The sequence below is a fragment of the Orussus abietinus genome, unplaced genomic scaffold (genome assembly GCF_000612105.2).
Source record: "Orussus abietinus isolate OABI.00-Male unplaced genomic scaffold, Oabi_2.0 scaffold22, whole genome shotgun sequence".
Taxonomy (NCBI): Eukaryota; Metazoa; Arthropoda; class Insecta; order Hymenoptera; family Orussidae; genus Orussus; species Orussus abietinus.
Genome location: NW_019394596.1, coordinates 1361165 through 1385626, shown reverse-complemented (window position 1 = coordinate 1385626; position 24462 = coordinate 1361165). Strand labels below are relative to the sequence as shown.

Genomic DNA, 24462 nt, shown 5'->3' with positions numbered 1-24462 from the left:
AGGATCGATCCGTTTGGTACAGATGGACACTCGGAACGCTTCAAGATTCAGCGACACGACGGAAGGTCGGTTTCGAATTACCTTGAGCCACGTTGATTTGGGTATTAGAGAGTCCTTATTAGACGGTTAAAATTGCCGGGCCACCTGGCACGCGGCGTAGCGAGGGTACTTTCTTGAAACACGTCCTGCCACTACCGGTTGATCTACTTACGCTCTATGTATGCACATTGGAAACTTTCTTCAGTAATTATGTCATAACGTCCAAACTAGTTGGCATCGGGATCTCTCGTGGGAGAGGTGAAGAGACAATGTCTCTTTGTGCCTTTGTGTCTTCGCGCTACAGTTTTGCGCTTCATTGTACGTATCGTTAAAATTCATCTTCTCTGTCTGGGTGGAGGACTGCGAGTCGTTGCACTCTTCTGCGAAACCTCGCGCTCAATTCCTGCAATTCGTTCCTTCCCTCTTGAGCTACGCGGTAATATGTCCAACTTTCGTAAGAGGTAGAAAACCGGCACCGCCAAAAAACTCTGGCGGAAGCAACGTTTTTCCCCTCATTTTCCCTAAAATGGGTAATCTGCGTCGGCTTTAAAATTTTACAGCCACTGACCGGACATTATGGACCTATGCGGAAACACCAGGCTACATCGTAGGCCATCGAAATAGGAACGATTTCGTCCGTTTATAAAGTACATACAAAGAAGACCCAAATGGCCGGCCAAAGTCAAACTGGATCGTGGTTATGGCCAGTAATATCGACGGAATTGGAGAAGAAACCTATTCAAATGAGCCAGGAAATCTCGCGATCGGCGCATTACTCCGAAATTTCATCCGCGAAGCAATCGGCGTTTACGACATAAATAACCGAACGAAATTGGAGCATCGCCTTCCCATCGACGTCTCGCGCATAAATGCATCGTTTTCTCCGAAATCAGAGCGTGATCGGAGGAAAAGTCTGATCGGTAGACCGAATATCGGGTCGAAGACAATTTGATTACGCGGACGCGGATCAAGTAATCTCGAAAGCAAGTTAAAGGATTTCAATAGAATTTGGACAATATTCGGTACCCGGATACCGTATCACTCGGCTATTTCAGAGTAGAATTAATTGGTCGAAAGATGTTGCGCAATATCTAGGAGAAATAAGTGCAAAGTTATGCGCAAGCCACACTTTCAAAACCGTAGAGGAAACAAGTTGCTTGTGCAATGGTGCAGGTAGATGCGAGTCCCGATAGTAGGTACTACGGGTCTTACCAGAAAGGCGAGCCATTCGATCGTACATATGCCACTTAAATCCTGACGTTAGACCGACCAGGACCTCTCTTTTTACGATTCCGATACTTTCCGGATCCTGGTAAATCGGTAAATCGTATTTCTTCTCTGGCCGTAAATGCCAATCATCGCAAATCGAGGTCTTCCTTGTTTCTTTGTCGCGCTCGAGAAACCGGGAAATTATGGGCTACGACTAGGGAATCGGAGATCACTATTCTGTAAATATAGTAGCACTTTAGTAGGGTGTTTTTCTCTCTTTTTATATATAAGTTTGATTTAATTTTTACACCTTGGTAACTGGGGTTACTCGTTGTACTTTTAACCAACGGCGCTCGGGTGCCTTGTAACGCGTTCGAATTATGCAAATAAATGAAAATAAGAGAACATTTTCCGTTTCAGGAGAAGTCCTTGCAGATACTGGGTCACCGACCACCGCTAATTGACTCGTAGAGATTCTTTTTCCTCGTGGAACAAAGTGCGTATTTAAACACCCAAGGAATTCCGATCTGTAGCAACGAGTTACATAACGGTAAGCACCACCTTTTCCCTGGGATGGCAAGTACTTAGCCGAGCATGTAGATAGTACCTGTTACGATATGCGATTACATACTCCGTGACAGTCTCTCCGCGCTCTCCAATCCTGTTGGATTTGCATTTACAAAATGTTCTTTTTAACTACCACTTCCCAGTACGGGGCAAGAGCGTAGGCGAGTCGGTCTCTCGCAGTTATTGGAAACTGCACCGAGCGACATTTCACCCTGAAATAACATTTTCATTTTCATCTTCGTCTTCAAGCTAAGCGAGGAATCGTTTTCCCGTACCCCTGCTTCCGACTTTCCTTCATCTCCGCAACTCGCGACCCACGAGACCGAGAGGGGGAAGAAGATAAACAATCGGATCAATTTGATACCACCGGTAGGAGTAACTTTGCCACAAAGTGTAACTCATGGTTTTCCATTCGATTGGATTCCAGGTACCATCGGCGGGCAGTCCAGGTGGGCGCAACAAAGTTACGCGAGCGAGAAGGACCCCGATTAACGGTAAGGCGGCTCATCCTTTTCGTCCGGTGGGGAAAAGAAAAACGAGACGAGATCCACGCACCTCCAGCAGTAGTCGCGGAGCAGTTCTCAAAGTAATAGCGAAGCAGAAAGAAGGGTCAGGTGAGGCCTACTTTCTTCTAGATCGTCCGAGAGGGGAACTCGGCGTCGGGAACGGCAAGACGGCGGCCCTGTTAAACGCGCTTTTAGTCGCCACCTGACTGTCAAACCGCGTAATTTGTCGAAGGGAGGACACCTCGACACCCCGAACCATCGGATCATCGCTCCCTGGTCTGTGGATGCGGTCTCCACTCCGGCTTTGGATACCAGTGCCAGTGACACGTGCCAAGTGATCCCCCGCGAGGTTGCGGTGAGTATCGATGTCCTCTCCTCGTAATCGATCGCAACCCCGGAATCCAGGAATTAACGTGATCGGGAGATGCGACACGCTAGCGACCCACTTTCGAGAGACCGATTTCGTGCCTCGCGGTTCGAGCCTCGTTTTGAGGCTGTTACGCTGCGAGGATTCCGCGCGGCCCACTTTAGAAACGAGTATCATTCGAAGCTATCTTTTTTTTTTTCCTTCTTTTTTTCTCCTAAGATCTCCGCTGGAAACGCCGGAAGCATTTTCTTTTACGACCGGGCGAATTCGGTGACGCGCTCCTTGGGAAACCGATTTCAGTCCATTTAAAAGGGTCACGCTCTCGGGATTCAGCTCGGCACGCTCTTACGCGTGTATCGGTCGGTGAGTTTTTATCGAGATTTTTATCGGAAACTCTCGGTAAGTAAGTGCGCTCTTCGGGAATTTCCCGAGCAGTGAAATTGACGATGGATCGCTCTGGAAAACGCGTGCCGTGCGTGTCGCGGGTATGACAAATCGGGCTACGTAGAGTTAATCGGTATAGAAAGTCGACGCGTCTTCCATTAATCCTTCCTGAAATTCATTTCACGTCATCGGTAATGTCTCTTTGCCTTAGGTCTTGATGCTTGCTTTAATCGGATTTGAACGTTAAGAGGACCCTCGTCGATGAGCGATAGCTGAAAGAGGAGCTGGCAGCACGTTTCATTCAACGACCTCCGGAGGAGGAAAATTGTCGGCGACTCGATCGATGTAGAAAGCCGCGCTAGGCTCGACGTTTTCATACCGAGTTATCGGTAATAAGGTCTGTACAGTCATGCACCCTCTATGGGGATAATATTCGACATCGTTTACGTCTCGTTTCGAATCGGTCGTCCCGTGAGAATTCACTGCGGAACATTTGCGTTGCGAACGTTTAGAGTTGTCCGATGGCCGAGAATTCCTCTCAAAGGGATTTCGCCTAAAAGCGTTAAGGAAAAACAGACGGGGCTCGATAACGAGGGGAAAATGATCGCGGAGAGCAGATTTGACCCATGTAGAAAGTTGCGCAAGCTTGACGCCGGATGGTCCGACGTGACGAGGAAAGACTGCGAAGTCATGACATCCGCTGCCGGATAGATTTTATCTTCTTGTCATCGTTGGCGCTTTTTTTTTTCCTTTCCCGAAAGAGGCATACTCCGGGTAACGAGTACGACACACTTGCGAGAGCGTCGTCCCAAGTGCTTCCTCGTCGCGACCTAAAAGAGAATCGGACTTCCGGTTTTCGACAAAGCGACCGCTCGATTGGAAATAACTGGGCCGTTCGTTGATTGCAATTAATCGTTAACAGCCAGGTTTACCCTCTGAATCGCCGACCGACCGCGCTAATGAATTTCCGTCGAGCAAAAACGTAGGTACCCTAGGGCGAAGTTACTTTTTACCCTTCTCGGGCACGTAACCTGGGATTAAGTATGTTGCAACAATGAACGCGAGCAGGTGTACAGTTTATTGAGACGTGAAGCAAGTCTTCGGTATGGAAGGAAAAATAAGGAGCGATCGCTCGCAGTCACTTTGGTCACTTTTTCGGACTCTGGACCACTTTGGAGCTCCGGAGGATGGAAACTCTCGGATTTTTTAACGCTCGATAAAGCTAAATGCAGTTCTACTGAAAAACGAGGGGAGCGAAGTAAAAGGAAACGAGCAGTAAAACTTGTAAGGCTGGGAGCTGTTAGAAAACAATGTCAAGGTATATTAATAACGGAGAAATTGTTCCGTGACGGAGCGGAATACTTTGCAACCTCCGTTACCTTGTATCGCCAGGGCGAGACAAATTTCGTCACGTGCAATTTTCAACGTAATCGTATCTGGGGTCGGTACCCGCTCCCCGTAGTGGCATTTAATCGGAGGAAACGGTTTTCCATTAAAGGTAATCAAGCGCAAACTTAGAAAGTTCGGCAATCCAAATATACAACGTCGGGAAGATCGATCATCGGAGAACTCATGGACGGACACCACGTGTCGGATTTTATCGTCCGCAATTATTCCCGAGAACGGAACCCAGTGGTTGGTTTTTCTTACAATTAATGCGGGAGATAAAAGGAACGTAAACGATTCGTACGGGTACCATGGGTGGTGGAAAGGAAACGAGAAAATTGCTCCCGACGTCGAGGCACAATTTCGCGTTTTACGCCTGTACCGAGCGGCCTTATCAATGCTCCGAATTTAAATCGCAGCTATCCCAGAGCCATTGACGGCCGGCACCGCTTTATTACACCCGATGTAAAAGTGGTTATTACTCCATTATCACCGGTTTTACGGTGGCGCGGAGAGGGCCGTAAAATTGAGTATGTCCTTAACGCCGTAGGAGGTACCCGCGAACCCTGAAATAGAACCGCCGAACTCGAGGTAATCACCCAGGTAATTAAGAAATCTCAACGAGCGGTCTTATTCCTATCCGCGTGTAGATAACGTGCTCTCCGTACGTTCTACGCGCGAATCGCACCTTTTCCGGAAATTTGCATCGAATCGAGGGACTTTTGGGACAAAGGCCGGAAGAAAGGCGCTCCTGGCCGATGAGATAACTCGTCGAGGGTCTTACGTATCCCATTGCGAAATGTTCGGTCAAGATCAGTCGGCGGTTTCGTCCCGTCCCCTAAAAGAGAAAAACTGGAGCCCACAGCGGTCGACGTCGACTGTCGCTTTCGTCCCGTTTCTCGACGGACGAACCGAAGACAAGGCAAATGCAAGGAAAGAGTGCCCAAGTGGATATCTAGGTTAACGCGAATACTGGGCTCGCTTTTATATGCGTGTGGAAAGTCGGAGGATTCGTGCCGGCATCGGACGGCATTCGGGGAGCGTTCGAAGGAACGAGCCGCGATCGCAATTAAGTTTCATAAACGTATACGCCGGCGAAAAGGCGGCACGTACGCGTCCGCGGAGGAAAACCGCGTTACGGACGGGACGTATCCGTATAAACGGTGTTGCCCAATGGAAAGTCGTCCTGCACTCAATTATTCGGATCCGTGCTCGTTTCCACTTTCAACAATTAAGGTCAGACTCGGGTGGAATTTAATCGAACGCCCGCCAGTTGGGACAACTAGCGGAAGGCGACTTTGACTTTCGCGACGAAGGTGGCACGCGATCCGTGGGCCTTAAGGTGAAGTGAAACACGTCGAGGAACTTGATCGACGTCGAAGAAGATTTTTCTAAATGCCTACGTTGCCGACGTTCGTTTTCACATCGACAGCTGGGTCGAATTATATTGGATATTCTACCAAATGGTATACTCCACCTGTCGTTTTCGTACAATAAATATCAAGAAATCGACGTGTCAGGACAATTCTTAGATGATCAGGAGTGATGTGTCAAAGTTTCGGACAGTTTGGTCTAATAAAATCCCCCTAAATCCCTTAAAGAAAAAGTGTTGTATTCGAATCGACTGATTTGAAGGGGGTTTCACTTCACCTTAACGCAACGTTATTTCGTTTTGCTCCGAAGCGCGGCATCGGTCTCGCTGCGAGGCCTATCGATTTTTTAGGGGTTTTTCGGCGATCCTCTAACGCCCTTGGGGGTTTAGAGCCAAATACCGACGTGAAAGTGCATTCTTCGTCCACGTCGAGACGTGCCTTAAAATTGGAACGACCGTACGAACGCGATCGGGGAAAGCTAAAATCCTTGATCCCTCGTCGCGCATCGGGAGTATGGGGTAACGTGGCCGGACGTGTATTTATGAATCGGTGGATCTAACCGTGGAGGATTAGCCGCACGCGAATTAATTACCGAGGTCCTTAATTAACGGTGTCGCTTTCACTACCTTGACAAAGGCTCTCTAAAACCTTGCCCGCCATTTGGAGGCTCTCCTCGCAACGGGCTCGGCCAATTACGCGGCTCGGTTTCACGTCTCTTTCCAATTGTCGCATTCCTCGAGACACTGACCTCGGTACGCGGTTTCGCTCCGGATCTATCCGCGGAAAACGCGAGTAGAGCGCCTCTTGGGGGGATCCCTTCCTCCTTGCGCGTTGACTCGGGCGTTCCGCGGCGAACGGATTATCCTTAAAGGCGAGACGTGGAGGAGCGTTCCGGCATCCTTGAGCAAGGTTTTCGTAACCGGGCATTCAAGTCACTTTCTTTCCACGTTGGGACGCGGAGGAGACGCGCGGTTCCTTCGACTGTGGAGTTCACGGCTATGGAGAGGTGTCCACCGCGCCGCTTCCGCGATCCGGAGCGAATAAGGGAATCGACGAAGAAAGTGTCGGGGAAAACCAGGTTTCCGGACCCAGGGGAAGCGTTACGAAAATTGTAGACACGCGTTGTGGGGATTGTCTAGTTTCTCTCGAGGATGACGACGATACGCGATCCGTCGCGTTCGACGGTGGAGTTCACGGCTATGGAGAGGTGTCCACCGCGCCGCTTCCGCGATCCGAAGCGAATAGGGGAATCGACGAAGAAAGTGTCGGGGAAAACGAGGTTTCTGGACCCAGCGGGAAGCGTTACGAAAATTGTAGACACGCGTCGCGGGGATTGCCGAGTTTCTCTCGAGGATGACGGCGATACGCGATCCGTCGCGTTCGGAGAAAACGCGCCGCTTGGCCGTTGGTTCTTCCGTGTCTCTCGAGAGTCGGACAAACGGCGAATGACCGTCTTTCGAGGATCTTTATCGCTTCCGAGTCGCAGGATTTCTGGGATTTAGCGGGACGATCGCCGGCTCCTGGACCGAGGTGCGACAACGCGAGATGGAGGCATGATATTTCCAGGGCGCTTTCTCGCGCTTAAGCTGAATCCATTTACTCCGGTGCTGATTGAATTAATTGCGGGATTAATATGCGAGATGAAAGTGCGTCGATGAGATCCTCTCGGCGCCGGTTTACCCTCCATTGTTCTAACTCGACTTTCGTTTTTGACTGTTTCAGATTATACGCGCAAATGTTATGAGAGCCTGACAGAATGTTACGAAGGCAAGGATTACGCGGTGAGTGGCGTTCTCGCGATGTCGTCGATCGTTAAGCAATTAGAATACCTTGGGTCTGTAACGAATGGCTTCTTGCAGTTGCCGCGGTCCATCTTTGGACCGTCGTAATATCAGCTGCCTTGACGACATGGACATCGGCTCAGGGAATTACGGTTTCCGTCGACCGTGCGGATACCAGCGCCGTAAGAGACGTTCCCCAGTCCTTCTACTTTCGAGTTTCGTGTCTCGTATCACTTTTTCGAGATCGCTAACATCGTTTCCTTTTAGGCCCCGACCCGCGCCTCGATGATCGCCGATGGATGGAGGCCGCTGACGACGGGCTACGGCGCCGCGAACGGAGCATCCGCGGGGAGTTCCGAGAGAAACGGAGTCCATCCCGTGCTGGATGAGGTCGAGGACCGCCTGGCCAGCTCCGAGAAGCAGAAGCCTCGGACAAAGGTGCAGAGTCAGGATTACGCGCCTCCCAGCATCCTGGGAAGCTTCAGCGTCTTTGGACACGCCGCGACGAAAGCGCGCGTCAAGTCGAAGGATCACATTAAGCACGTTCCCTCGGAGACGAGGGAATACTCGTTCCTGATACCTCCACCTCGAGACGCGTTCCGTTTCGACGTCGACCCGCAGAGAAAATCGGTTTTGCGAAACCAGGAAATCTTCCCGAGGCAGCCGACCTACGTCCCGCAGGCCCATCAGCAGGACGTCAGGAATCAACCGTTCGTTCCTCAGAGCCATCACGCGGACATCAGGAACCGGCAGCAGTACCTCTCCCAGGCCCACCAGGAGGATTTGAGAAACCAGTACATTCCTCAAGCTCACCAGACGGACGTTAGGAACCAGCCCTTCGTCTCGAAGGGTCCGGTTTTTTCGTCCACCCCGCATCCGCAGATTTTCTCGAAAACCAGGCCCGGGCCCACCGGTTTCGGGGGTCAGGAGATCTATCAGCCGACGAGGCATCAGATCGCGTCCTCCGAGTCGGTCAAGGTGACGAACACGAAGCCGTTCCTTCAGCCCCCCAACGTAGACGTGGCTAAGGCTTTCGAGGCCGAAAAAATAAACGGACATCCATACGAAGGATACCACCTTCAATCTCACAGTGGACAGGCCCTGAACGGAAGGACGGGAAACTACTTCAATCAGATTTACCATCCCACGCCCTACAAAACGTATTTCGAGAGGGATCCGGCTTTTCTGATACACGAGAGCCACGAGGTCAGTTACGTGAGACCTCGGGAGAAATTTCCATTTAATTTCAGACAGCCTTTACCCTATGAGAGTCTGTCGCCGCCCAATAACTACAGCCCAACTACTCCTTCCGGCACGGAGACGAGCAAGTTCGTTCCTTATCGGGTCAACAACGATCCCAGCGGAGGTTTCGACAGGAAGCCCCTCGAGGACTCCAGAAAACACGCCAATAAGTTGCCGCAGGTTCCACAAACCAACGGAATACCCAGCAGTTACTATTTCCCGGAGCAGCAAACGGTGACCACTCCTACTCCGATTTGGTCGAATCCCACGCCCATGTATACCACTGAGATCAACGAAGTACTTCCCAGGAAGAACCCTCCGCCCAGGTTCAACCAGGAGCCAGAAAATGCGAATCGGAACGTCCACTATCACCAGCCGGCTCCGGAAGTGGTGTACATAAGGCCACCTCAGTACCAGAGTTCGGCGAGGCCCGTCATCGTCCACCAGCAGAAACCACAGGAGGTGGAGTACGAAACCCCCGAGAGCATCTCGCTGAAGCACTTCAACGAGCAGCAGTTTGCGCTGCAGCAACAGCTCCTGCAGCAAGACAGGCAGCGACTTCGGGAACAGGAGCTGCAGCAGCGCGAGATAGAGCGCCAAGAAAATGCGGAACTGCGCAAGGAGCAGGAGGCGAACGCTCGAGACAGGACCAAGCAAGTCGTTCAAGAAGAGGTCGTGCCGGAGGGGATTTCGGGTTTCCACGAACCTCCCAAGCAGGAAGGGGTCGGGCAGATCGAGCATTACGTCGTCGAGGGACAGAAGAAGGTCCCGGAAGAACAGACGTACACCGTGCTGCCCCAGCAGCAACAAGTAGTTCACTTCCAGCTGTCGACGGTGCCGAGCACCAAGGTGGAAGAAAGTCCAAATCCCTACGAGGAGCAGCTGAAGAAGCCTCAAGCGTTCGAGGAGGTAGCGACCGATCTGCAGAGGATCCCCGACCAACGGCCGCGAGAACCCAACCGGGCGCAAAAGCCATTCAGGAACCAGAACAGGAGACGACGACCCAACGTCACCCCTCGTCCGACTTACGAGATCTCCTCGTCGGAGACTCCCTCCCAGAACTTCGAAACCTACGAGACCGCTTCTCCGGAGCCCGAGGTTTCGACGTACGTCTCGACCTCGAGGCCGAGATCTAGAAGACCCGACGCTCCTTTGAGGAGAAGGCGTCCGATCGCGAGTACCGCCGAAGCCGAGACGGAGAGACCCGCGATAAGCGACGATGCGGTCGAATACGAGAGACCGGCGACGAGCCAGGACCCGATCCAGGACGAGAGACCGACTCCGGGTCGAGATTCGGTAGCGCCCGAGAGGCCAGTGATAAGCCAGGATTTGTCAAAATACGAGAGGCCGGTGACGAACCGGAGCGAATCCTTGGCCTACGAGAATCCTGGAACAGGCGGGGAAGATTTCTCCAAGTACGAGGGACCGGGATCGAGGGACGGGGACTCGAAGAAATACGAGAGACCGCAAACGAGTCAGGGGGATTCGAAGTACGAACGACCCGACGGGGACTACTCGAAAACGAGGCAGCGGCCGAGTCCGTCGACCGATCCGGACTCGGAGCCGGAAAGAAGGCCGGTGATCAGGAAACGACCCGGTCACAGGTTGAGGGTCCAGCCCGGAGAACCCTTCGAGGCGGAAATCGTGACGGAGCCCGTCCAAGCGCCAAAGACGACGCAGCAGCAGATAATCGAATGGGGGACGTATTACGAGAGCAACAAGGATCCGTCCCAGCAATCGGAAGTCACTTCCGCGGAGCCTCGGGCCACGTTTCCTCCGAGGTTCGAGGAGGGCTCGACGGAAAGCGTCGGGGAACCGGAAGGGTCCTACCCTCAAAAGACTCGCTTCGAGGAGACCTATGCGCAAAACGCTCCTCCCACGGAGAGCTTCCAGAACGGAAACGGGAACATTCCTCTGGAGAACTTGTTTGGGAAACCCGAGAGGAACCACGTAGGATACTACACCACGGCGATTCCGGACGAGTCCTACGATCCTCCAGTTACGACGACCACGGAGATCGCGACCACGACTTCGGAGGCCACGTCGACCAAAAGGTCGCACCACCGAATCCGACCGATGCGATTCGGGAACAGCACGAGGCCCAGGTTCAGCGTCAAGGACTACAAGAGCAGAATGGATTTCAAGAACAAGTTGTCCCAGAGTTCGACGACCGAGGCTCCTCAGGCGAGCACTCCGAGTAGCCACCGCGGTACGACTACCAGGCCTCAGGAGGCTCAGGAAGCTCCCAAAAGGGACAACGGCAGGTACAGGTACACCTCCAGGGGATACGGCAGAACGTCCTCGACGACCGTGGGATACGAGCAGGCGGAACCGGAGACCGGGACCGGCACCACGGAGAAGCCGAACGGGTTCGTCCCGAAGAGGAAGCCGAACAACGGGCACCTGTACCGAAGCAGGTTCACCACCAGCACGGCGAGTCCTAGAAAGCAAGAGAACGAGGTCTCCGTCAGGCTCGGCACGGCGAGACCCGAGAACGTGTTCTCCTCGTCGATCAGGAAGCGGCCGCTGAGGAAGAGGGTCCATCAGCAGAAGGAGTCGAAGAAGGAGGGAAGCACCGAAATGGCCGCCGCCGAAAGCAGCTTTTATCCTTCAACGACGGTCTTCCATTTGCCCGCCACCGTCAACGAAATCATCGAGACCCCCGACGACGGCACCCGGGAGGCGTCGACCGACGTGGCCACCACCGATACCCACGTCGCGGAACCGGACTCGGAGCAGCCCGAGCAAGACACGAATCCCCCGGCTGTTGAAACTCCCACGACGGTTACCGACCTATATTCCGACGAGGAGCTCTTCGCGAAGGCCTCCCAGAGCGTCGCGGACCTGACGGTGTCGGCCTCCGCCCTGTACGACAAACCCGGGATGTTCAAAGCGGTCTCGCCGGCGACGGAAACCAGAGGAGGCGCCAACCGCTTCCGCGTCATCACGGACGAGCCCACGCTGCCGATAGAAGCCTTCTTTCAAGAACTCTCCAAGAACGACTGACCGGTAGAAGGTCTCCGTCGGGATTTCGGCTGAATCTTCCACTTCCGGCGTGGCGAGGAGCGTCCTTTTTCCTTCCTTTGGACGTACGGATGTCGAGTCCGTGTTCGTAAGATAATGCTCCAGGTCGGTTAAGGATCGGTTAAGGTCGGGATCGGGAGGGTGCAATCGGTTCTATGGGGGGAAAGACGCCGAGGATTATTTATGTAATAGACGAGCACTTTTCACTTTCATTTCTTGCACCTTTCCGGCGAAGTGCCTTGCTCGAAGTATCGAAATCTCGGAGTCTTTGACGTAACCAGGTACGAGGTATCGGTTGAGAGATACCCGGGTTAGATCTCGGGGTCTCGAAATCACGCGGGATCCCCAGGTTTTCCCGGATTTAATTTATTCTTCGGTTGCAAACATAGCGTCGGTCACAAGTGAAATTAGTTTATATACAGCGTCAAAATCGCGGTAGGGATTAAATACGGATTAAAGAGTAGGAACCACCGCCGACGCTAAGCTCGTAATAATTCTCTCGGATACCTGCTCGTCCCTGGAGGGTAGTCAAAGTACTAATATTAACTATTTATCCCCTGTCCCATTTTTTACCTTTTTTTTCCCACACTTTTCGCCCATTTCATTTTATTGGATTTATCCGGTGACACGCGTTCCAATGGAACCGAAATTTCTTAACGGCACGTAAGTTTAGATATCGGCCCTGACGTCAACGATACCAAGAGCGGTATGCTTACTCTGTACATAGTTTAAATATTCACAAGAGGCATTTACCTGATTATAAGTTATCCAAATTGTTGATACTATCGGATATTAGCGTAGATAATGTCGCTAGGTTACCCGTAACTACGCGATGGCCGAGCGGAGATGGAAACGAGAGGACGGGCATGGTTCCCTAGGTGCGCGAATCTATGTATCGGAAACGGAGAGATTAAAAGTATTTATTTAAATTACCTGATCCGGGAGATTCGCCGGTGAAGATGACGCGGGACGGGGGAAACAAAAAATTGTAACCGGCAAGGAACGACGTACGTCCGGGCGTTTGGCTGGCTGGATGTGACACAGCCGAATTTTCCTAAACATCAGCTATGCCGACATCTTGCCTTCTGGACGCCCAGTTCCGATGAAGCCGCCTCTCGGAGTCCGGTTATTTCCGAAAGTTAAAATCGGAGTCGCGGTACCGATCGAGGGGGTACCCATTGTGCTCCTCGTCGTGGCTCGGCAAGTTGGTTTACATACGCATAAAGTATGCGACTCGTGTCGCCCGGACTTAGAAGGTTCCTTAGGTATGCCGGCGATGCGAAAGCGGCCCAAGATGGAAGTAGACGGCCCTATGGGGACAAGAATGGAATTTTAATGCCACGTTATATGACGACTTCGGGCATAATTGCGGGTAAAACGTAGCCGGACATCGAGAGATATCCCAGCGACCCGTTAGTTATATATTTTCACGGTGCATCCCGTCTTTTTCCACGGCCCGTGAGTCCGAATTTGAGCGGAAGGTTTCCGCGAGGTCTGGAACACCGATGACCCTGGAGTAGGAAATTTAGAGCATCCTTGCGATCGCGGGCGAGAACTATGACTAATCTCGAGATTAGATTAAATTCACCAGGACGGCCTTTAGTCGCGAGAAAAGGGCAGCCGCGATAACGCGACAAATGTGTTCCTTTTCTTTTTTTTTCTTCCAAAAACCCCTCGAGGAAGAACTCCAATCCGGTCGATTATACGTAATCCCGTCCCGACCGACGTCGCGGGGAATCCGATAACGTCTCGGCCGGCTATTATTCAATTGAACCGATACCAATATCACCGTTCTTTACGCGAGAGGGAACGCTTCGGTTTATCGACCCATTCGATACCTATCGATCGCGCCGCGATATCGCGAAACCGGGCGTCCGATGTCCCCGACGTTCTTCTCTCGTTAAAGAAACGCTTGTCCGGGGCCGACGAAACTTGACGCGAGGTAACGCCTCGTTTTATCGACGCAAACTTAACGAGAGGTAACGCCGCGTTTTATCGACGCAAACTTAACGCGAGGTAACGCCGCGTTTTATCGACGCAAACTTAACGCGAGGTATCGCTTCGTTTCATCGACGCATTCGATACCCATCGATCGCGCCGCGATATCGCGAAACCGGGCGTCCGATGTCCCCGACGTTCCTGTCTCGTTAAGGAAACGCTTGTCCGGGGCCGACGAAACTTAACGCGAGGTAACGCCGCGTTTCATCGACGCAAACTTAACGCGAGGTATCGCCGCGTTCTATCGACAAAACTTAACGCGAGGTATCGCCGCGTTTTATCGACGCAAACTTACCGCGAGGTATCGCTTCGTTTCATCGACGCAAACTTACCGCGAGGTATCGCCGCGTTTTATCGACGCATTCGAAACCCATCATCGCGTCGCGATACCGCGAAACCGGGCGTCCGATGTCCCCGACGTTCTTCTCTCGTTAAAGAAACGCTTGTCCGGCGCCGACGAAACTGAACGGCGACTCGAAAAAAAGATGCCGAGCGCAAACACGTCGAAGACCCTCTACGAGAGAGTTCCCCTTTTCCTTTGGGAATTCCTCAGCCGGGCTGGGGAATCGTCGCGAGGCAGGGACCTCCCGGGCGATGCCAGAAGAGAAGCGGGCGGTTCGTCGCCCTGTGGTCTCTCCTCGGCGCCGAGTCCCTGCAAAAGACGGGGTAAAAGGGCGCCCTTGCGGGCACGCGCGAGGTCGGGACAGACGACTAAAACAACAGCAGCCCTTACCGGGGTGTCGATCCTCGGGAAGTCGTCCTCTCGCGAGCTCGAAGAGGGCTCCTTCGACGGACGCCGCGGCGGCGGTCCCCGTAGTATCCAGGCCGGGGAAGAACCGACGGCGTGGGCGTCGCGGTGCCGAAGACGCGGCCACCTCGGACGCGTCCACCTCGTCCGCGTCCACGGCTAAGAATACAAAGAGGGGATGGACCCGTCTTCTTTTTCCATTGGCTCGGGCCTCGGCTCGGACCTGCCTCTCGTTGGCCTCTCGTTGCCCTCCCGGCCGATCCCGCTCCCGTCGCTAATCAACGCGCCATTGTGCCAACGGGTTTAGCTTGCCGCCGCTAAACGGATCCACCTTGCCTTCCCCGTCGCCTTTTGGGCCCGACGAGGAGAGCGAGGTTGCTCCGATTTCGGACACCTCCCTGGACGCGGTCGCGAGTCTTGAAAAATCCCGAGGGGGAGCCGCTCGGCCCGAGCACGCGCGGAGGTTCCTCCTCCTCTCCGTGACTTCCGGTCTCGAACGCCGCGCGCCGTTCACCGGATATGGCGAGGAACCGACGCTCGCCGCGGCGTCGGGCCGAATTTCTTATGCGGGTCACGGGACGCCCCTCCGAAATACCGAGGCGAGGACCGATGACGCGCACCCTCCGCAAGAATGGCGACGCCACTTTCCGATCCTTTCGGCCGTCCGGGTATTGCCTCGAATCGCGACCGGCCGTCGAGACGCTCCGCAGGAATGCCGCGGTCGGCGTCGTTGACGTCGGCCGAGCCTCGAGCCGGGGTTCGGAGTATTCCTCGAAATAAAAGTAGTCGATTAGTAGGCATCCCGTCGATCCGTCGGCGGAGAAAGTCGCCGTTAACAATGGCGCTCCGCGGTCGCCATCGACGCCGACCCGATCGGCAGTCCGGACACGTAGGTCCCGACGCAGGAGCGGATACCGAGCGCCGAGGCCCGGCCGGATTAGGCTCCCTCGTTGCCCCGGTCGTTCCCGGTCGTTCCCGGGGCTACGACGGACCTCGAGAAGTGGGCCGGGCGCGTGCTAATCGACGAACAAACGGCTACGGTTCGAGACCGCGCGAAAGCGATCCTTGGCGCCCCTTCGATAACGAACCTCGCGGCACGGCACCTTGGATCGCTCGCGACTCCTCGTTAACGATCCGTTAAGTACGACACCGGGATTAACTGCACTTGAAGCCCGACCGGTAACGAGTCGACGAGTACCTCCGAGGAAAAGAATTCCCCGGACGAGCGGGAGCCGAGCTCCCGGAGGAGGTCCTCGACGAGAATCGACACGTGGCCCGGTCCGGACGGATCTCGACTGAGGGGAAAAGAAATTCTTCCCGGCGCTCCCGGTGGACTGCTCGTGGACGCGACGCGAACGTCTCGGATTGCTCTAACCAGGAAACCGTTCTCGCCTTACGGGATCCCGGTGCGTCAATATTGACTCGTTTCTTACGAAACGCACGAGCGGGATATGTTAGCGATCGTTAATCTTGGCCCCTCGGACCGCTGATAATTCTCAAGGAAACATTCCTTGCGTTCGACGATCGTCGATGACGGTTTAGGTGCGCCGGACCGGCTCCGAATTTCTCGCCGGTCCGCGGTCCCAGGGCGATCGTCTCTCTCGAGCGGACGCGGTGGGCAGGAAGTCGGGCCTCGTTGCGCAAGTTCCGTCATTCAGGAATCCCCGATTAGGAGTAAACTGCACCCACGTAACGCAACAATGGTCCGCATTGTCGGCGCCCTCCCGGTCGCGTTTTTGTATTTTCATTTTGACGGGGAAGGTCGGACCGCGACAAAAGATCCATCCGTGTCGAGACTTTTCCCAATCGGTCCTAACTTTATTTCATCTTGCGTTATACAAGGTACCTACGACTATTCAACAACCGTCCTCGAAAGGAAAACAAAATCCCTACGGGTTCGCTTTAACGAGAGACGGGACTTCGCGCTAACGACGATCACAACCTCGCCAATGAGACCGTTAATCGAAAGAAATTTCATCGACTCCTTCGCGAGATCCCTCGGGAGTTGTAAAAAATACGCGCTAATCCTGGCATCGGCCTTGTGCGAGACGTAACGAGTAAATTGCACTTTGTTTTATCCTAGAGAACGTATCGACGCCAAGTCCGAGTTACGTACGGCGCGCACCGGTAACGTTCGAGGTAAATGCATTATTTCTCTCTGTTCGTAAACGAACCCTAGAAGCTCTATGTTAATTATCGTTTACACTCGTCGACGCTTACATTTTCGGGCACCTTCGTTTGGCCAGAAGACGCATAAAAAAATCCGCCTCCCGCGGATATCCTAATCCTAAAATGTTTCCGTAGCTCTATGCGCTTTCTATCCGAAAGTAACGAGCACCGCGGGTTTTTTCATCTCCCCTTATCGAGAGATTTAAAAAGAAATGTATGTACAATCGGAGCACTGCTCGACTTTACGATCGACGTTTATCCTAGAGATGTATCGGCGCTATGCGACGACGACGAGAAAACGTTGCTTTACAATTTTATTAAGAATGATTCTGAGCTCATCCAGGATCTCGAAAAACGCTCCGAGCCGTCCGAGTACCCGCTTGACTAATATCGAAACTTATTATCAAGTATTTAAAGGTATACTTAACACGATCTTCCTTAAATTTCTTCTAACTCGGGATTCGAACGATCGAACGTTGTAGGCAAAATTCCTCATCTAACTGCCATGCAGTCTTCTTGACCCTGTCTTTTATCTACAAGCCGAATAAAGCTTGTCGATCGAAAGTACACTAACCCGAAGCCGGGTAATTTCACGAATCCTAACGTTCGCATAGCCATTACGATAATATCGCCCCTTATGTGGGTGGAACAACGATCACAACCTCGTTATGAAATAGATCAAAGTCTCGCCATTGCGTTGTACCAAAGGGTAATTAATTCCTTCCGAACGTGTAAATTAAACTCGACTGAGGGATGCTAACTTGGGAATGGTTTTACCAACCTGCTGTCGAAGGAGACAGATTTTTACAAATGGCACGTAACGTGGGTACATTATTGTGAGACTTTGTCGTCGTAATATCCTATTTACGGAGGAAAAAAAAAAGTCTTCCTTTGACTATCTAATCTAGAGAAATTATTCTACGACAATAATTGGTGTCTTTTCTATCACTGACTTAGGCATGCGGAATAACTGGATGTATGGCCTCTTTATACCTCGGAGTAACCTTGATATGTTATACCATGCGGAGATACTGTAGCCGAAAAGTCGAAAGATATTAACGTTACTATTGTCCTATTGAGGTTTAAATATTCAAATGGTAATGCAGAGGGATAACAACGGTCCCAAATTTTCTTTCCGCTGGATAGATCCGTGCAGTTCGTACAATTGTTAAGATGCTAAATTGCTATCGCCAACAAATCGCATTGTGGCGTCAAGAAATTGATATAGATTTTCCTATAAATACTTCCTCGTATCTCTTTATCTTCTCAATATTAATATTGAGCTTATTGTGATGCGTTTAACGAGATAACGCAAAACGTTCCGCTTCAGCAGTTCAATCCCAGGAGTTTCTTGAGAAATACTCAGCTGGATCTATTATACAGTTTGGCTCTGTAGTCCATGCAGTAACGTCCGTTGTTCCGATTTCTTTTTTTAAACATTTAAAATTCCCACAACGTGTACGACGCTGTCCAAGGCGTTACTATTGTCCACGAAGGAAATTGTGATAGAAATCTTTTAAATCGTAACGACTTTTGATTTTCTCCGTGTAAAAAGTGGCCGGCAAGGGCAATCGATAAACAGGGACCTCTGTGTCCCGACGGTGTCTGGAAAAAAGTTGACAGAATAATTTAAAGGATAGAATTCCTCAGGAAAAAAAAAAATTGCAAGGATCAATTTAAATATTTATCCCTTACAATTAGCTCTAGAGAGAAGCTGTACGGCTCACAATTGGATGCACAGGAATAGTAGACGAAATACGTTTCCCTGTTTTTCCACTTAGGACCTTGCAAAGGTTGTCCCTCTAAGATGCTCCATTTTTGTAGGTGAACTCCTTCATACGGCGACATTATTATTCCTATATGATCTGGGCCTGAAATGCAATGCAAAATTAGTATCAAAATATCAATTATAGACCTCTGCACAGCTGTTTCCTTTCGTTGAATTACGTTTACCTGTCACATTGAATGTTAAATTAACAGTGGTTCCTTTCGATATTTTTGATATCAAATTAAGTTCCGTGGGAATCTTTATCAGTGGCGCTGGTCCAGGAATCCAACTAGTTTTCCTGTTAGAATGTAAAGCTCGTTAAAAGTATAATCACACTGGGCCAGTTTTGAAATCGATTCCACTTGTGTTCTTTTAAATTAATCACCATAGAAAAGTCGTGACAGGCATCAAATATGGTAAGCCGCAGTATAACTCATTTTCACAATCCTTAATAGTTGGTATGGCTGCTCCCATCTCAGGTACCATTGCCTCTACACTTTGCGGACTATTCATATCCAAATCGACAACCCAAAACCCAGTTGTCGAATGTCGAAGTGTACCATTAGCTTGGTAAAACTGTCGTTGAGCATGCTAAATAAGAAATTAAGGAATGCGTGTGAAAAATGTAATAAACCTGGGTTGCTCTGAAAACAAGTATTTAAAAAGATTTAAGTAGAAAAAGTGAAAGATTGTTTACCGCAATCATGAAACGTTCAGGAGCTGGCGCCAAAGGATCGCCACTGTATGGAAATCCAAGGGGTGTTAATATCAGTATACCAGTGGCAAATAAGAATGTTCCAATCAAGACACTCATTACCCTGTCTGCATTTTTAATTAATAGAACAATTGGCAACTGAAATGAAAATTGTCTCCATTAAGTATGTCGGTTAAATATGATCTTACTAGAAATACCTGTGTTATATGTAATATTAAACGCATTGATTACCGTGAAACTGAGCAATAGACAAAATAGTATCGCCAACATGTTTGCCATGACAACTTCAGAATTAATTCCTGCCCCTGCTCTACCCATTATTGGAGTAAATAAATAAAGGGCACCGATAGCTAAGTAAAAAGATTGGACATACGGCAATGTTAATGTTCCCAGCTGGTAACACAGCCATTTCCAATCTGCAAATGCAACACGATATGATTTCATAGGAAAGCAGTATTAAATTACGTTTATATTACTCTTATCACCTTTTAAATAGTTGAAGAAGTTTTGGCGTAAAATGTTCCCAACAGCTGAAAACAATACCCAATGCAGGGGAATAAATCCAGATCGAATTTTCAGCAAGACGCAAATGAATAAAATTATCATCCAAATCACGCTGTAAGCATCGCAGTACAGTTGATACAAAGTCCATGCCGACGTAACAACCTGTAGGGTTACATAGCCATTTATATATATGTACACGCGCTTTCCCATAATTGTGCATAACATAAATAATTCATAATTACCCGTTTTTGATGAGATGCAATGTACATGAAAAAGATCATTGACACAAAGACAGTTGGGCAAACGTAGAGAAAGAATAACCACGCAGGTCTGGCATACCAGCTCATTACTCTTCCAAGTTTCGTCAAGATTAAAGCAATTAATGTAACAGAGGACATCGAAATGATCCATGAAACGATGACAATTACAACGCAGGACATTAGTTGCTTCATATAAGTTTGTGTTTTGATATCTGCACCAAAATGAATAATTAGTGAACTCTGGACAGACACGGTAGCAGATAAGTTTTTGGTCGCTTTTGCGGAAATTAAATTTACCCCTTCGTGCGCTTTGCATATTCAAGTAAATAGAATATATTCCTAAGAAGATTCCAGTGAGATTGACAGCACTTGCCATATACTGAGGCCAGCGAATAACAAAGGCTCCCAAAAAGTCAAAAAATACAAGACTTCCATCTGGATATTGACTGCCGGAGTCAGATAAATAATGTCCAGATATTATTCCTCGAACCAAAGCCAAAATATTATCTCCGGATCTTTGCAATGAGCCCAATGGTATTTGGTCAACTTTGTCAAATCGTGTATGGTACACGTAGCCATTTGTCGACCAAGCAAAATCAAGGCCTATAACATCAATAATTTATTGTAAGCATTAATAATTTGATTTATCCACCAACTAGAAAAGGGAATCAAAATATTACCTGAAACTTTTCCAAAGTCTCTGAAAATGCGAAAATCAGTTTCTCCAGGCACGATTCCACTTTGAAATATTTCTTGAGCCAATGACGAGGCATAAGGATATGGTACTGATTTTGCATATACCTATATAATTATTAAATATTAATATATTTTTTTTAAGTAAATTGGGCTATTTACATACTAATTGCACATACCTCAACGATCCAAGAATCATCCGGTCCTGCTTGAAACATTAATTCACGACCTCCGGCCCCACATGCCTCTAAATTGATGAATGCTTTAACTTCCTTTGCCCAATGATGTTGCGTAATAAAACCATGAGATGCCTGATACAATTACATTCAATTCCATTGATTGAAATTATTGTTTCTCTAACTAGCATTTACTATGAAAAATGTAAAAAGGAAGCTAAAGAGCGAATGAACATATTTTACAGCATTATCGTTTACACTAAATATTAGGGGAAAGCTAATAAAATTCACAAAGCACAATGTTCTTACTTGAAGTAGATTTTCTTCGGCACCATTGAATAGAAATATAACATTATGCCTCAAATACTTTGGGCTATGAGCCAGTACTCGTAATACTTCCAACATTACGGCACAACCAGCTGCATCATCCGAACCACCTGATAACATAGTACCGATGCAGATAATAGCAGTATAGATTATAGTCTCTTATCAAGCTTGCGAAATATTTTAATATACCACTAAGAAAAACTGATAATTATGCAATATATTCGTGCAATTTTGACATGCTAAAAAATGCAAGATGACTCGAAATAATCTGCAAATATTGAACTAAAAATAGTAAATTTACTTGCAATCAATTTGCAATGCGTTAAATTACGGATTGCAAAATATTATAGTCTTATATTAAATAAGACTTTCTGAAGTACCAAATATCGCAGCTTACCAGGGCTTTCAGGGAAAGTATCGAAATGACAATTTAAAAGCAAACTGTATCTCGACGGATTATGGGGCCCCAACTTAACGACGACATTCTGTATATTCCTGTATACACTCGTCAAGCCATCCAAAAATGTCAGTGGAAAAGATCCGCTATGTTTTGTGACCTCAACTGCAATTTTATGATTCTCACTAGCTCCTTTAACGATGTCTTTTATAGCTGCCTTTAGGAATTTCACTGCCAACACTTCATTTTCGTAGCTTCCGCAGACTCGTGGCCCGATAGAAGTAAGATTCACGATATGATTCCGAGCTCTTTCCGCGTTAAATCTTCCTGGAACTTCCGAATCGAGGAGCTGTGGTTCGGGCAGGTTCTTTTCCATGACGATAACTGTCAACGAAACTCCAACGTAGAACGTAATTATAAAAAATAAATAATAAGTTCCATTTAAAATTGTGCGTCTCTTTTTCGAGGACCCATCGCCGTTGCACAGAAGATCCTCCGTGGATCTCCTCGTCGCTCTCTGTCTGAATCTAATTCCATCCTTCTGCAAGATACAATACATAAAGCGTAGAGGTGAATGAGGTTCGTTTCTTGAATTTTTAAAGAATATTGATATTTTATTCTACCGGAGCTTTCTAACTTTATACAGTTACATTAAAAAACAGACAAGAAATTATTGTCAATCGTCGCAAGCGTTGCACAAACTAAGGGTAATTCACGTTTTATCTAAGATAATTAATGGAAATAATGTAAAACCTTTCCAGTCCTTCGAGTTGAACTCATCAATGAACCGTAGGAAGATAACCTCACAAAGTTACTGATGACCCTACCTTTTCTTAAATTAGAATAACCCACTATCAGTCACCGTGCGGACAGTCGAATGCTTACCATCGTTCACTCCGTATGTTTTGAATCGGGAACACGGTCACGAAAAGGTACTAGGAAAAAAATGAAAGGCGACATCCAACCAGGATTTCGGGTCTCACTGCATTCTGTCGCATGGAAAGCGTTCCGCAAACCTCTCCGATTGGATCGAGTTTTCGTGGATGCGACTCGAAATGGAGAAAATCTCCTAATTTCCGAAATAGCGTTTGTTCATGCGGTCAATCGAACCGCAATCGGCGGCTATCGGTAAATCGCGAATTTTGGGGACCGTCCGCTTCGGTCCGCTTTCGTCGACGTCAATGGACGATACAATTGATAGATCGTGACGCGGCGAAAGACTGCTCGAAAACGTACATAAATTTATTTAACCGCGCTCGGTAGTTTTACGCGTTCGATTTTCCCAGGAAATACCGCGAACGTCCTTCCACTCGAGAATGAAATTCAAATTTCGATCGGCTTCCCTGATCGCGAAAGTTCACTCGCCCTGCGGTATCGGATTTCGACGACCTAACGACAAGCGTGGACTTTGGTCACCTAGCAACCGCGATGACGCCGCTGGACGCCGCGATTATTAAACGAACGTCCCACCGATTTTATCGTTATCGTCCATCTATTATCTGGGATCGTCGAGGAGAGGACTCGAGGAACCTCGGAGATCCCAGGTCGCGTTCCCTAGGTGCCGCCACCTGGGGACAGATGCGTCGAACCGCGGACCACCTCGGTCACGGTGTCCTTAAACCTCGTCTTCCGGTCATTTTACTTCCTTGGAAGTACCCGCGAGGAAATCGCGGGACGAAACGAGTACCGCCGATTTATTCAGAGAAGGATAAAGCCTCCAAAGACCCTAAACCAAGATTCGAGGTTCCGATCACGGATGGTCGATTTTTTGGCCAAGGCAACGGCGGAGGACGAGTAACCTGGGTAAACGCCTCCGTAACCGTCCGGTTACGAATGCCGGCGACCGTTCATCCGCTCCATGCCTGAAACCCTTCCCCTCGCGCATATACGTAGTATCTCCCAAAAGGGGACAAACGTCAAAGGACGGTAGGAGAGAGGAGGTCGGCGTCGTCCCGGCCCCTTGGCCAGGTCGATCGGTCGCATTTAGCGGCTCCTCGAGGAGGAATTAATCCTCGGTGGGAGTGGGTCCGCGGTTCCATTTGGGCACGTGCCGGACCAGGTGCGCAGGTCGATCAAAGACTCGTCCGGCCTGGCGCGACCGACTCAGTTCTCTCGTTAGCATTTCGAAAGGCCGGACCGTCCACGAGGGAGCCGCGGGATGACCGGATCCGCCGAGTCCGTCCAAAGAAGGAAGGGCCGATCTTCCAAGAGGTACGCTCGCCCGGACGATCGCGCCCCGGTGAGACCGGAACTATCGGGGTCGCCGTCGCTTCCGCGATCCCCCCTGGGGTCGATCGATCCCCGGAATTCCGGAGGGCCGCCGCAATTTCCGGCGATTGGAGAGATCGGGTCGTCGACTCCTCTCGATCGATGCCGGGGCTCGCCTCGGCGTCCGGCCATTAAGGAAATTCGAGGAGCGGTCGCCCGTCCTTAAACTCTGCCCCGAATTTTGATTGGCATCTCTCGGCTCGGGAGTCGCGTGCGGCCGAGGGTCGTGGGACATCCCCCCGCGGAAACGGACCGGAACTCGGCAGGGAATGTGGGTCAGCGACTCCCTTCGGGGTCGATCGGAGCGAGCCGCGTTCTCCCGGAGCGTCGGCGAAGGAGTCGGAAGGCGTCGGAAGGCGTCGGTCGAGACGAGAGGTAAATCGAGTCCGCTCGGTCGGGCGGGCGGAGTCGATTGCGTGGCCGCGGCGGTTACAGATCGACCCGAGGAAGGACACGCGACCGTCGTCGGTCCCGGCGGTTCCTGGCGGCGCCGGTCCAGGAGAGCGATTTTCCGGGCGTGCCCGAGACGGCGAGTTCGCTCGTCGATTGGAGGCCCGGTTC

General features: G+C 50.2%; 2 protein-coding genes across 3 annotated transcripts; one reads left to right on the top strand and one right to left on the bottom strand.

Annotated features, from left to right (window-relative positions):
* Positions 1-7888: 7888 nt before the first annotated feature.
* On the top strand, positions 7889-11860 carry LOC105701938 (altered inheritance of mitochondria protein 3-like; the record flags this gene model as incomplete). The annotated part of the gene is made up of 1 exon (XM_012429098.1): positions 7889-11860. A coding segment is annotated over one exon (3972 nt), but the record flags the coding sequence as incomplete, so codon positions are not given.
* Positions 11861-16416: 4556 nt separating this feature from the next.
* LOC105702063 (endoplasmic reticulum metallopeptidase 1) lies at positions 16417-23022 on the bottom strand. 2 transcript variants are annotated; one of them, XM_012429306.2, is made up of 14 exons: positions 22387-22500; positions 21634-22174; positions 21219-21346; positions 20913-21044; positions 20721-20841; positions 20338-20643; positions 20023-20252; positions 19762-19942; positions 19508-19692; positions 19259-19414; positions 18947-19152; positions 18747-18859; positions 18489-18664; positions 16417-18398 (listed from the first exon to the last, which is right to left on the bottom strand). In XM_012429306.2, the coding sequence occupies exons 1-14, from the start codon at positions 22411-22413 to the stop codon at positions 18234-18236; spliced, it is 2667 nt and encodes an 888-aa protein (XP_012284729.1). In that variant the 5' UTR covers positions 22414-22500; the 3' UTR covers positions 16417-18233. The 2 variants fall into 2 exon arrangements, with proteins under 2 accessions (XP_012284729.1, XP_012284730.1); XM_012429307.1 differs by lacking the exon at positions 22387-22500 and adding an exon at positions 22519-23022 and having other exon boundaries at positions 18234-18398.
* Positions 23023-24462: the final 1440 nt, after the last annotated feature.

Coding starts and splice junctions, on each gene's coding strand:
- LOC105702063 (XM_012429306.2), bottom strand. CDS start 22,413: ATGAGTTCAACTCGAAGGACTGGAAAG. Junction 19,943..20,022: donor TTGCATCTCATCAAAAACGG/GTAATTATGAAT, acceptor GTAACCCTACAG/GTTGTTACGTCGGCATGGAC. Junction 18,860..18,946: donor CCTGTCACGACTTTTCTATG/GTGATTAATTTA, acceptor ACATTCTAACAG/GAAAACTAGTTGGATTCCTG.